The sequence below is a fragment of the Argentina silus genome (genome assembly GCF_951799395.1).
Source record: "Argentina silus genome assembly, chromosome: 5".
NCBI classification, from domain to species: Eukaryota; Metazoa; Chordata; class Actinopteri; order Argentiniformes; family Argentinidae; genus Argentina; species Argentina silus.
In genome coordinates, this window is record NC_139659.1 from 19,110,933 (window position 1) to 19,123,713 (window position 12,781).

Here is a 12,781-nt window from a genome sequence, read left to right on the forward strand (position 1 = left end):
ATCGCTACCTGAGCCATCTGTGCACCCGAGTCGGATATATCCCGACAACGGTACGCTCTCGATTTGGTGTCGGTGTCGGTGTCGTTTCGGCCTAATATGTGATGCGGAGTGGAACTGCTTGCAATTTGGTTGTACAGTACACTAGGCTACCACTGGGTGGTGACATTCAACCATCACACGACTGTGAGGGGAAAGGGGAAGGCTGCGCAAACCAAATAAGGAAATGACGTGTAGTCCAAAACATTTGGCAGTGGTGGTGGTAGGGATGCTTTTGGTATCCAGAAAAGACACAGTGTCAGTCGATTTGTGACATGATCAAGGGGTTTAGGGATTTGCAATTGAGACGTACGTGGGGAGGTAAGTTGCTGCCACTCCATTTGTACAGATTACTATTGATGGGTGTTAGATATTGAGCGTCCACAACATTATCAAGACTATCGGCGTTTGCCTTGCACTGATTCACCTGGCTACATGAAGCTAGCACGTGCTACTTAAAGCTAGTTAGCTAGCCAACTCTTCAGTCACTTACTGTCACTCTTCGTCTACAGCTCCACTGTGAGCAAAAATAGATCAGTGCATGCAGCGCTGCTGTCAGATTTTCAACTGGCTAACTGTTAAAAAATCTCGATTATTCTATTGCAGTACATTCATCACTTTACTTTAGCTAGTAGTAACTGGCCAGCTAAACATTTACATTTACATTTATGGCATTTAGCAGACGCCTTTATCCAAAGCGACTTACAACAAATACATTTGTTTAAGTAAGTGAATCATCTGTCCATCAGTCATCTTAAGATAAAGTAATCAATGCTCGGACCAGGGGCCAGAGGCAGTCATAATGCTAGAAGGAAGAATTACTTTATTTAACAGGAGAGAAACCAGTTTGAAAGGCCATGTCAGGTTCTGGTCTTTACATCTGATATTTACAACCTGCTATATGTTTATATTTACTTAACCTATAATGCTTATAACTTATCTTAATATTATCTGGCATTACACGCTAGCCATTTGGTGCACGTCCCTTGTGGGTTATGGTTCGGGTAACTCATTCAAGGAAAATGCCCTGCACTGACCCTGATCACAAGATGAGTGCTGACAGCTGAACTAGGGCCAGATTTGGCCTCTGAGGGTGACGTGTGTGTCTCACATCATCAAGGGTCAGGTTACAGATTGCTTCATAGGGGTTCCCTGGGACAGACTAGAAAGGAGAGTGCACAGGCATGTTGGTGGAATATGGCCTGTTGCACTGCTCACAGCAAAGACCGCTTGGCTCTCAAAGCCACTGATTAAACAATGTATTACTACTATCACTTGTACACTAAATGTGTGAATGGTAGCCTTTATTTACCTTAACCCTTGGCGTTATCCAGACAGGATGAGCAACACACCAGTAGCTGAGAATGAAACAACCTTCTACGCCAAGGCGGAGCACTACTGGAAGGAAGTCCCGCCCACCGTGGACGGAATGCTGGGGGGTTACGGTAGTATCTCCAGCATTGATCTCAATGGCTCCCAGAAGTTCCTGAAGAAATTCCTAGGCGTAAGAAACAACCTATTCTTTCAGTGGAATTGAACATTCAACAGGGCTTGGGGAAATAAGTATTACATAATAATATGGATCCCACAAATCAGTCTGTGTATCTTGAAGAAACAAGCTGTTTTATGACAGATAGGCCTGACCTCTAACCTAACCCCTACCCCTATTGTATTTCAGTATGGTTCATCTTCATCCCTTACATTTACAATGTATTCATTGACATCATTTTGTATTTAAGAACAATGATCTTTTATGAGAGGTGCTTACATTAAAACTGTAGCAAGTCATTACTGTTGGCTAACGTTCCCACTATGCCCCAAGGAAGGCGAAGGGAAGACGGGCACAGGCTGTGCCCTGGACTGTGGTGCCGGCATCGGGCGCATCACCAAACGTCTGCTGCTGCCTCTCTTTTCCACTGTCGACCTGGTAGACGTCACCCAAGAGTTTCTGGACAAGGCCAAGACGTACCTGGGAGAGGAGAACAAGCGGGTGGAGAACTACTTCTGCACCGGCTTACAGGACTTTATACCCCAGGACGGACGCTATGATGTCATCTGGATCCAGTGGGTCATCGGTGGGTGTTTGGTCTCTCAATTCACTTCAAATGAGCTTTATTGGCATTAATGTTAGCTGATAATGTTGAACGAGTGTCTATGGCCTCTCTCTGGCTTACATTGTACAGAGTGTGGCAAAGCAATACTGGGCCATTCTTTGTTGGAGATTAGTGGCCATTCTGTTCCATTGACAAAGGATATTTCTTAGTCAACGCTAGAATTCTATTACATATTTGTTCATTTTCTCACAAAATGAACAAAAACTGTTTTTATATCCCACTTTTCTTGACCCAATATTACCCCAGCCCTGAGGGGACCAGCTGGGCCTGCAAACCGATGTTCACTTTCCGAATTGGTAAACATTTGGGAACGGTTTTGGTTAGGATTCATGATTTGCAAGCCCAGCTTTTCCCCTTAGTCACTCCTGTGAATGAGTTAGCCGCTATGCTAAAATAGCCCTGTGACCCAGCCACCCCCTTCTCTTCAGGTCACCTGACAGATGACCACCTGGTAGAGTTCCTACGGCGTTGCCGCGGTGCCCTGCAGCCGGAGGGGCTTATCGTGATCAAGGACAACGTGTCTTACGAGGGCGTGGTCCCCGACGATGTGGACAGCAGTGTGTGCCGGGACCTAGCTCTCGTTAGGGGCCTGGTGGACCGGGCAGGCCTGAGTATCCTCTACGAGGAGCAGCAGACAGACTTCCCCAAGGAGATCTACCAGGTCCACATGCTGGCCCTGAGATAGGGATGGAGGAGTGGACAAGAAGTGTGAGGGGGTTCTCAATTCCACATTGGCTCCGAGGCACTTCATGTAGATCTGAAAGGATCAGATTGGTACCAGAAGGGCCCAGAGTCTTTCCTGACTGTAGGAAGAATTCTGAGCCCTAGGTATGAGCAAATGTGGTAAACTGATTGGCAAGGTCAAATGTTTGTCATATTGTTCACACTGATCTAATCCTGTCAGCTGCTCTACACAGTTGCCATGGGGAATTTGGAATTGGGCAGAAGAGGAGGGAGGTTGGAGAGAAACGCCAAAATGCTGCTGCCACTACTTCAGCTCAGGACCCTAATGACAAGCCTCCTATTGCTGAGTCGGACAGTCCAGCTGAGTGTGTCGGTGTGTTTTTGTCTTATGGTGTGTATGACCCACTGTTTGTGTGGACGCATGAGGTAAAGTTTTTATGAATCTATGCTATCAGTATTATCATGACAGATTTTGAGATCCCCTTCAGGGGCTGTGATGGTCTGTATGGGTGGGTAGGCCACAGGAATACAAATGTCAAGTCAACTCTTAGCTCGTATACACGTGCATATGCAGGAAAGGCCAAGGTCTATCGTATATGAGTTACAGCACAAAGGTTGCTATAGGTCCCTCCATATGCCTGGTTTTTATGATGTTTATACATAGGACATGAAATTGATCATTTTACACTGTTTGTATGTCTGGGATTGGGCTGTTGAAGGCTCACTTTGTCCAATAACTTATTGGTGAGCACTGATACGTATGCATTTCCTGTGACTTTCTCCAAATGAGCATTTGAATGTCAAATGAAATAGAACTTTACAGAAAATCATCCATTGTTGTGGTTTCTTGGTTACTGCCTATATGGGTCATTAGGTTATTATTTGGCATATTCTGCCATAGCAAAACAGTATATTGTATGAGTTGAGTGGTGTTTTACAATGAGTAAGCCACTATACCAATTGATTCTCAAAGATTAAGATTGTTTATTTGATGATTTTTAATGTATATGAATGCATACAACACTAAATAATACAATGATCTCAGTTGGTCCATTAATTGTGAACCAGGCCTAGGCCTGTACTCCATCACACATTTCTCCAGTAGATTAATTCAGTCTCAGAAAAGTATCACACTCACCTCTGAAGCCTACAGTATAGGCAATCTTTGCTCTTTAGAGGGTCCTTAGAGGGCATAAGTCTCTTGGAAATCTGTTACCGAGGCGAAATTCAGTTAGAAGTTCCACACAACATCCTCCCTAAAAATAGCCTAACCTGCCGAAATGGACTTTCAGTGTTGGACATTCGCTGTTGCGTTTCTGCAAGCACGCCCGACTCGGAAGAGGCAGGACCAGAACGCTCCTGGCCAGTAACAACATGTTTGTAAACTAACCAAGTGTCGCCCCTAGACACTCCATTTTAGAAAGCGCTTTTCGGGACTAAAACTGCGTTCGTAAATTAGATATTTCTCATTCTGTGATCGCAAGCGATTAAACATACTGGTTTCTTATGGTCATTACAACCATAAGAAAGATTGAATGTAACATATTGCACCTTTAACACAGTAATCATCATTAAGTACATGACAAATGTATTTCCTTCACTAGTATTTGAGTATTGTTCAAAATAGTCAAGCAGCTTGTACCAACAGATTGGTATAGAGGCACGATAATTCATTTTCCTTGGTGTGGCAGTCATATTTTTACCAGTCAAAGTCACCACTTGTTATCAAATGCACTTTGAAACATTTAGACAGGGCTTACACTTGGTATTAAAGAGAGGATACAGGATTTATTTACATCGAATTAAGTGAAGACTGTATGGTTCATTATAAAGTGTTGATCGATTTATTATCTCATTAGACCCACACAGTGCTCAGTTTAAGGCCAACAAACTTTTGTGAAATAAGCTTTTGCTCATGGGAGTGCAGAGGTGTCCCCTGTTCTGTCCAATCAGGTCTATTTCGGGGACCTGTTTTTGGGCACTCATTTTAGAACAAGTGGCTGAAAATATTAACAACTCCTGTAGCGTCACTTTAACATGTGACTTTTGTTATCCGAACGTGATGATCAGTTCACTTTTCGACAGCAATGCAACCCAAACTTCACCTGGTATTTAAAATACAAAACTGTTTTTACTGGCCGTTCATGCTCTCGGTAGCCGGACTGCATCCACACAGAGCATAAATCCAAACACTACGGGTCCGTGATCTGATCACAATCTGATCAATCAGTTCACGGCACGTCTTTTTACCTGCCTAAAAATGTGGGCCGAATCAGACTGTGGGCTCGATCTGTATAGAGATCACTTGTTAATACCAGGTGTAACCGCACCCTTAAACTACAATATAAGACAAGTGCAGAACATTGTGGAACAGCATATTGCCCAAACAATATTTTACACGTCTTAACCATGCCTGTCGAGCTTGCAGATTTGAATAGCAGTAGTGTCTGTGACATCAGGGCCCATGTGATCAGGACCAGGTCTCACTCTGGAATCGGCCCACCCTCTCCAAAGCAAGCAGCATCTCCTCCGCCTCTTCAGTGGACACACCTCCCTCGCTCTGAAACCCCTCTTTCAGTGCATCACACACTGCCGTAGGCATCTGATTGGCATTGCTAGAAGAAAGAGACAGGGTAGGAAGACAAAAAACTGTTAAGTAACTGCTAAGTCGAAGTTGCCCTTAAGCAGATCTAGGATTTTATAGCTTTGACCTCAATTCTTACCTCAACAATTATTGAGCTCGAAAATAGCTGACTGTATCAGTGTTTTTTAGTTTTTGTTTTTTTCTCAGTGCTAATTTTGTAAGCACCTGTAAACCCAACTGTGTTCAGGACGTAGCTGACTCACCCGGCGATGTAAAAGTAGGCGTTCCTATTGGCTATCAGGTCCCATAGCAGCTTAGCTTGGTCCTTCACACAATGTTGCACATAAATCTTGTCCTCCTGCAAAAACACATGACCAGAATGAATTTTGCTCTGCATCCCCAAATATCAGTCTACAGTCTCCTACATGGAAACGTCTTAAGGCACACGGTTGTGCAAAATAGTTTTTGAAAGAGCACTAATTGGACTGGCTATTTTCAGTCCAAATTCCTCTATTGGAGCAATTCAGTATGGTTCCAGGCTAGCATGTCGAGGCTTGGGAAGGAATTATTCCTCTATAGCTTTCAAGTTCCTTCACATTTTACTTGAATGCAACCCTAAATATGACACAGAACACACTGACCAGTTAGTTAGTATGTACTGACAAGTTAGTTACCATACAGCAATCGTTTCACTGACAGTTGTGTAAATGGGGGTCAGATGAGAAGAGTGTGTGTGTGTGTGTGTGTGTGTGTGTGTGTGTGTGTGTGTGTGTGTGTTGAGAGATTATCGCCAACCTGATCCCTTGAGAAAGCTGTGAAGAGGGTCATCTGCCCAGCTTTCTCCATCTCCTCCCAATCTGAGCTGCAGTAGTAATCCTTGGACGCAGAGCGACAGCCAAAGAACAAGACGTTGGCTGAAACCAATAAGGAGAAGAAGCGGTTGCTTACTGCTAACCTTCGTCTGGCAGAATATATTTTTCTCTATAGATGTTTGTGTGTAAATCACGGGAGTACTACAAAATGGTACTGGATGAGGCAAGTCGCTCCATAGACCAAGCAAATTGAACCGAACACATGCTCCTATATTGGCCAAATGTGTTAGGAGCATATTTTCTGTTTAATTTCCTTCTCTTTGGTTTGGATTTGTATGTAGGTTTTCTAAATGCTTGAAAGGCTTTTGTGTAAAATGTCCATTAGGGGAAGCCAACTCACCTGTCTTCCCCTGGGCTATCCTCTCCTGTATCGCACACCTGAATGGAGCAACTCCCGTCCCAGGCCCAACCATTATCATAGGGCTGTCCGACTGTTTTGGGAACTTCATAGTCCCCTTTTTCACCCACAAAGGCACATATTGATCCCCTGCAATGTGTGGCACACGGAGTTGATAGCTACAGTGCTAACACAACATTTATATATCCAGAGTTGATAGCTACAGTGCTAACACAACATTTATATATCCAGAGTTGATAGCTGCAGTGCTAACACACCATTTATATATCCAGAGTTGATAGCTACAGTGCTAACACACCATTTATATATCCAGAGTTGATAGCTACAGTGCTAACACACCATTTGTATATCCAGAGTTGATCGCTACAGTGCTAACACACCATTTATATATCCAGAGTTGATAGCTACAATGCTAACACATCATTTATATATCCAGAGTTGATAGCTACAGTGCCAATTTGCACCACTTTTACAGAAATGGACTTCAAAAGGGCTATGCTAACACTGTTGATGCTAACGTCCTAATGTTGACAGACCTTGTGTGGGGTCCAGCGAGGCTAGCCACGAAGAGCACAGGCCCTTGCGGGGTACTTGCATCTTGGTTTTGTAGCACACCACTGCTAGCAGGATCTGGATCCTATAAGGATGGGCCTGTGGGAGACGTAAACAGTGGAACAGGGTTTCAGTATGGACGGAGAAGACCAATTATTTATTACACTCTGTCAATTAAACTAAATAACAGTATCCGGCTATTTTGCTTTTCCTTCACGCTCAGAACAAAGAATTAAGGCATCTCATTTGTGGGTCTGTTTGCATGTGTCTAATGTACATTGCTCACCAATGCTGGGATAAAGCTGACTCCTGTCTCAACTAACTGATCATATTTTTAAATAGAGTGGAATTTCACAATTATTTTGTACATTTATTGAAACAATAAGCGGTGGAGAGGGGTACAGACAAAATGGGACGACAGCACAGAAAGTCAGGAGCAGGTATCGATCCCCGGTCCCTTGGAACAAAACACAGTATGTGTGCGATACTCCAGCACTCGGCTATCCCTTACATTATCAAGAGATTTGGGGGTAGAGAAAGCTGATCCTGAATCAGCACATACAGTTGAGCCTTTCACGGTGCTGCTTTACCAGTAGGGAAGAGGCGATGGAGAAAGAGCGGGGCTGAATCTCAGGGAACAGGTCCAGTAGGTAGTCTACATGTAGCTCTGCCGTTGTGTGAGGGAAGTCAGCCAACGCCTACAGTACGCAGTGGAGAGAGAGACAGAGAAAGAGAATGGAGAGGTTCAAATGGTAATACACTGGCCCCAATCTCAGGGTCGTGACCTTTAAACCTTGACCTGACCCCTCACCTCCAGGGCGGTGCGGCGGGGCCTATTGCAGTAGGTGTGCAGCTCGTCCTGGCCCTCGGCTGAGCTGAACTCTAACAGCTTTTCCTTCTCCAGTTCGTTGGTGGCGAGTGAGGCCAGCAGCTCGAAGAAGGAGCGCCGAGGCACGGCTGCTATGTCCAGGAAGCTCTCCACCAGGTAGCGCACCGTGCAAGGCTGGGGTAGGCGGGCCGGGACCGGGGCTGAGGAGAGAGAGTTGTGGTTGCAATGGATTCATTCAATTAACTTCAATCCTTTATGGCCATAAGACAGGGTGCTGCTTGTCTACCTTGAATGCAAATTACAGACTGTTTGTCTCTCACACACACACACACTGACCTGCATCACTATCTGTGGGGCTTAGAGTAAACTGGGCGTCAGGGTCTAGTCTCAGCTGCTGACAGAACTGTTCTATGTTTTCTGGGGCATTACAAGGCCGCACCATCACTACGTCCCCAGCAGTGAACCTGCAAGAGACATACGCACATCTATAGGTAGGGCCCAGAGTTTTTCCTGGTCCAGAAAAACACATTTACGCATGTTGCCGATGGATGACAAGGCCACTTACTCAATGTTTGAACCAGTGATGTCAAACTCAATGTGCCTCACATCCTGAAAGTGGGAGGTGTGTGTCACCCTCTGATTGGATACGACCCTTGCAGGAAATGGGTGGGCTTGGGAGACTATGGACTGATGGTCTGGTGTTCTCAGCCTGTCCGCTGGTTTTTCTAGGATGTTGTCTAGGAAACGGAAAACATACCTTGGAGGTAGTCTGCAAAATAGACAACAGGGAATGATACATATTATCAGAGGGCATTGTGGAACTTAGAATTCATGCACCTTGGTGCAAGGGAACAGCAGTATATGAAAATGATGGAATTTGATGGTGGCCAATCTTTTCCATTACAATGTTTCTTAATTTCCACAGATTTCTCTACAGTGCCAGTAGGCAAGTTTTTAGTCATTCAAATATTTCCAAGCATTCCTGTTATATTTGTAGCGATTTGACAGTGAAACTGGCGGCAGAAGATCATCTCCTGAGACCAACTCTATCCCATGAAAATCCCATTCAGAAAAACAGTGGATTTTGAGATAAATTCTATTATATTCTTCTATGTGCAATAATGCAGTGAGCAGTCCTTGGTGAGTAACTAGCTAAGCTTGAGAAGAAGATTTGGCGAGCATGTATAAGACAATGTCAGGGGAGGAGGGTGCAGGGAGGAAGGGGGGGAGAGAGAAGTATAGTTTTGGTTTAAGTTTGAATTAGGAGGGTACCACACATACAGTAGGGGGCAGTTTTCCACAATCCTGCTTACTGCCACTTCAAATGAAATCTTCAAGACACAACATCTTTGGGAGTAATTTGCATATATTTAAGTTACACTAAATAAGGATATCTCATTGGCAGACATACACAGACTTTTCCTCCAGTTAAGTAAAGTAAAGACTTACGGCTCATCCTCCCTGATCAGGCTCAGACCTACAGGTAGGGGGTATAGAGCCAAAGCTCTCTCCCAGAATGATATGACCCAAGGGTCGATCACTCCGTCTGAGCTGTTGAACACAAAGATTTCATTGTTTCAACTGTCAACACAAGTGATATAAGTAACAGTAAAATTACATCATACCATAACATTAAATCACAAACCTTACAGTGTAAGGAAGCGGTGAATTGCAAATATTTTAAGCGAGGAACTTCTAAAAGGGACCTATTTAGAGCCTTGAGGAACATCATGCAATAGTCTAAAAATAACCCTTTTACAAGCATTTATGAAAATATGTTACAAATTAGATTTTCAGTCTATATCTTACGTAACCATCAAACCAGTGTTAGATGGGCACCTGGTTATTGAGTAAGGAAATATGAGCACTGCCACTACGCCCCTTTCTCTGTTCTAAACTGCATCACCGAACCTTCTGTCATACGACACACTCACCCAAGGTCATGTTGGTCATCTGCCAATCCCACAGGCAGCAGAACACTGGCCCCAAGCTGCACAAGGCGCTTATGAAGCTTCTTACCCACAAAGTTGAACCTACAAGTGAAAATGTTTCATCATCCACTGCTATGTATGACTTTATATTAGGGTTATATTCCTGAAAATGCATAATACTACCATGATTACAGTATTGTGAGCAACTTCTTGACAATGTTGTGTCAGATCATTGTTTGATTGAATCTCACGACCGATGTGAAAGGCATGAGTGTGTTACATGCTCTCCAAGACTTCTCCATTACAGTGGAAAACTTCACTGTGTCCCCCTCCCAGACAGCAAAGAATCTGTCCTGTGCAGCTAACATCACAGCGATGGCCCGCTACTCCTGATCCAGGCACTAGTCACCTCCCGTCTAGACTACTGCAACTCACTTCTGGCCAGGTTACCTGCCTCCGCCATCAGACATCTGTAGCTCATCCAGAACGCTGCAGCCCATCTGGTGTTCAATCTCCCCAAATTCTCCCATGTCACCCCCCTCCTCTGCACCCTTCACTGGCTCCCAATAGCAGCTCGCATCTGATTCAAGACCCTGGTGCCTACAGAGCGGTAAAGACAACGGCCCCTCCCTATCTGCAATCGATGGTCAGTCCTCAAACCCTGGCCCGATCACTTCGTTCTTCCACCTCTGTTGGGACGCTTGGCACCGCCATCTCTACAAGGATGTAGTGGTCGCTCTGCTCAGTCACGGCTCTTCTCTGTCTTGGCGCCCCAGTGGTGGAATGAGCTTCCAACCACTGTCAGGACGGCCGAGTCACTACATCTTCCGCTGTAGACTAAAGACCAATCTCTTTAGGGTACACCTGGACTTTTCCTCCTCAGACCTCTCCACCCCCTAACACCCTACATTACCAGTAAAAAAAAATATATATTTTAAAAATCTTCCTTTCTCTAGCACTGTGACTGCTGATGGCACTTGTTCTTATTGAAGGTTTTACTTACAATGACTGTTGTATAGTTAATTCACTTACTTAGACAAATGTACTTATTGGAAGTCGCCTTCGATAAAAGCGTCTGCTAAATGACTTAAATTGAAAATTTGGATTATGAGGTCTCACTTGGGGTATGAAGAGTCACCCAATCCCAGCACGGCACAGTCTAGGCGACACAGAGAACCAGCAGGAAGTGATTTTCGGAATAGAAACCTCCAAAAGTTCTGCAACGGGATGCACAAGTTGAGAGAGGAACACAACCATCATACTAGTATCTAACTAATCATTCGATCGTACCATTATGGGGTAGAGGGTTAATCATACACTAACAGAAACAACGTTTCTGACAGCCTACTCACAATACAAAAATAATCGAGAAGAGGCAGAACAGTTGGATTTTAAAGAATAGAGCCATATACACAGAGTTTGGCCATTTAGGTTTTATCCAGAAGCATTATGAAGCATTTACATAACACCACATAATTCCACAGCAGCCATGTTAGCTCCTCATGGGGAATATTGACACACATGCACAAACCAACAAACACAAAAACAAACAGCTCTGTCACTTCATCTGATACCTTCATATTGTCTGGGGGATCCCCTTGGCCAGTGGTAGAACAAACAAACACAACCAGGGTCTCAGAGATTAGATTAGCCTGTTGAAGAACATATAGCACAGCTTCAATAATACATAACCTTGCTCGATGCATTGAAACAAATCCCATTTCAATCATTTGACCTTTATTTAAGAGACACTTAAACTAACCTACAGACGTTTACAATTTTGTTATAAACAATGCAATAATTCCATACAATAAAGTAATGATAAACATGTTCTCCTGTCTAATCATTACAGTATGACGTGATAGTGGGACAGTTCATGTTATTGTAAGGGCACTGTGCATGTAGTTTTATTTCATAGGCTTATCCTTTTATATATATATGTTTTATATATTTTTGTTTATTTATTTATTTTTATCAACTGACCACATTGTAACTGTCAAGAGCCTCCACTTTGACTTGCATCCGTCTTCTCTGTGCCTGTCGTCCAATCCGCTCAGCTGTGTCCTGAGCGGTGCCAGTTTGGCTCCCGTACAGAATCAGCAACTTACGGGTTGACATTCTGTGGATAAAGAACAAATCACTGTAAAATGATGGCTTCACATAAACAACGAAGGCTATAGGCACACTATTTATAAGAAGACCGCATACAGATCAGTGAATTACGGTACTGATTCTCATCTTGAACTCATCTGACATCTTATTATATACCGTAGTTATTAGAATTGTATCATATACCTAGCCAGGAGACCCTTCATGTTATCAGCAAATCGTTAGGCGCAATCGTCATACACTATTGGTGCAATAGGCTTTAGTTTAGGTTGGCTATCATCACCTACAAAGATGTCAATATATTGTCAGCGTACAAAAACACGACCACAAACAAGATGACTTTTAGCCCCGTAAACGAGACGAGACATGATGTAATAATTAATAATATTGCTCAGTTGTCTCGAATGCCAACGACAGAGTAGCATTTATTGACCCGGCCTTCAATTACACACAACACAAGGTAAATACTTAAAATAAATATAGACAGGTAACAGCTAAGCAAAGATCCTCACCTATATAATAACCGCCGTAAAATATATTTGGTAAAAATCTGAAATGACTATTTTTGCGATGCTAAACACATTTCCTTCAGCCTCTCCTTCTACATGTTTATGAAACACTTTACGGCTGCCAGGCATGACTTTTGATTGGTTCCTGGTCTGGTTTACGACAGTAATTTGATAGGTCAGCTGATTCGATTCTTCATGAACTT

The 12,781-nt window shown here is 43.6% G+C and overlaps 2 protein-coding genes across 4 annotated transcripts; one reads left to right on the forward strand and one right to left on the reverse strand.

Moving 5' to 3' along the window:
* The first annotated feature begins 242 nt into the window (after positions 1 to 242).
* Positions 243 to 3,695, forward strand: ntmt1 (N-terminal Xaa-Pro-Lys N-methyltransferase 1). Of its 2 annotated transcripts, none has more exons than XM_083670606.1 (4): positions 243 to 357; positions 1,371 to 1,540; positions 1,859 to 2,111; positions 2,579 to 3,695. In XM_083670606.1, the coding sequence occupies exons 1-4, from the start codon at positions 312 to 314 to the stop codon at positions 2,833 to 2,835; spliced, it is 726 nt and encodes a 241-aa protein (XP_083526732.1). In that variant the 5' UTR covers positions 243 to 311; the 3' UTR covers positions 2,836 to 3,695. The 2 variants fall into 2 exon arrangements, with proteins under 2 accessions (XP_083526732.1, XP_083526733.1); XM_083670607.1 differs by having other exon boundaries at positions 311 to 357; positions 1,375 to 1,540.
* Positions 3,696 to 3,704: 9 nt separating this feature from the next.
* Positions 3,705 to 12,678, reverse strand: ndor1 (NADPH dependent diflavin oxidoreductase 1). Of its 2 annotated transcripts, XM_083670604.1 has the most exons (15): positions 12,582 to 12,678; positions 11,944 to 12,079; positions 11,535 to 11,612; positions 11,080 to 11,177; positions 9,964 to 10,062; positions 9,479 to 9,580; positions 8,595 to 8,798; positions 8,366 to 8,493; positions 8,012 to 8,229; positions 7,791 to 7,898; positions 7,185 to 7,299; positions 6,631 to 6,777; positions 6,214 to 6,332; positions 5,682 to 5,776; positions 3,705 to 5,449 (listed from the first exon to the last, which is right to left on the reverse strand). In XM_083670604.1, exons 2-15 carry the CDS (start codon positions 12,076 to 12,078, stop codon positions 5,305 to 5,307), a joined length of 1,791 nt encoding a protein of 596 aa, XP_083526730.1. In that variant the 5' UTR covers position 12,079; positions 12,582 to 12,678; the 3' UTR covers positions 3,705 to 5,304. The 2 variants fall into 2 exon arrangements, with proteins under 2 accessions (XP_083526730.1, XP_083526731.1); XM_083670605.1 differs by lacking the exons at positions 11,080 to 11,177; positions 11,535 to 11,612; positions 11,944 to 12,079; positions 12,582 to 12,678 and adding an exon at positions 10,411 to 10,679 and having other exon boundaries at positions 3,706 to 5,449.
* Positions 12,679 to 12,781: the final 103 nt, after the last annotated feature.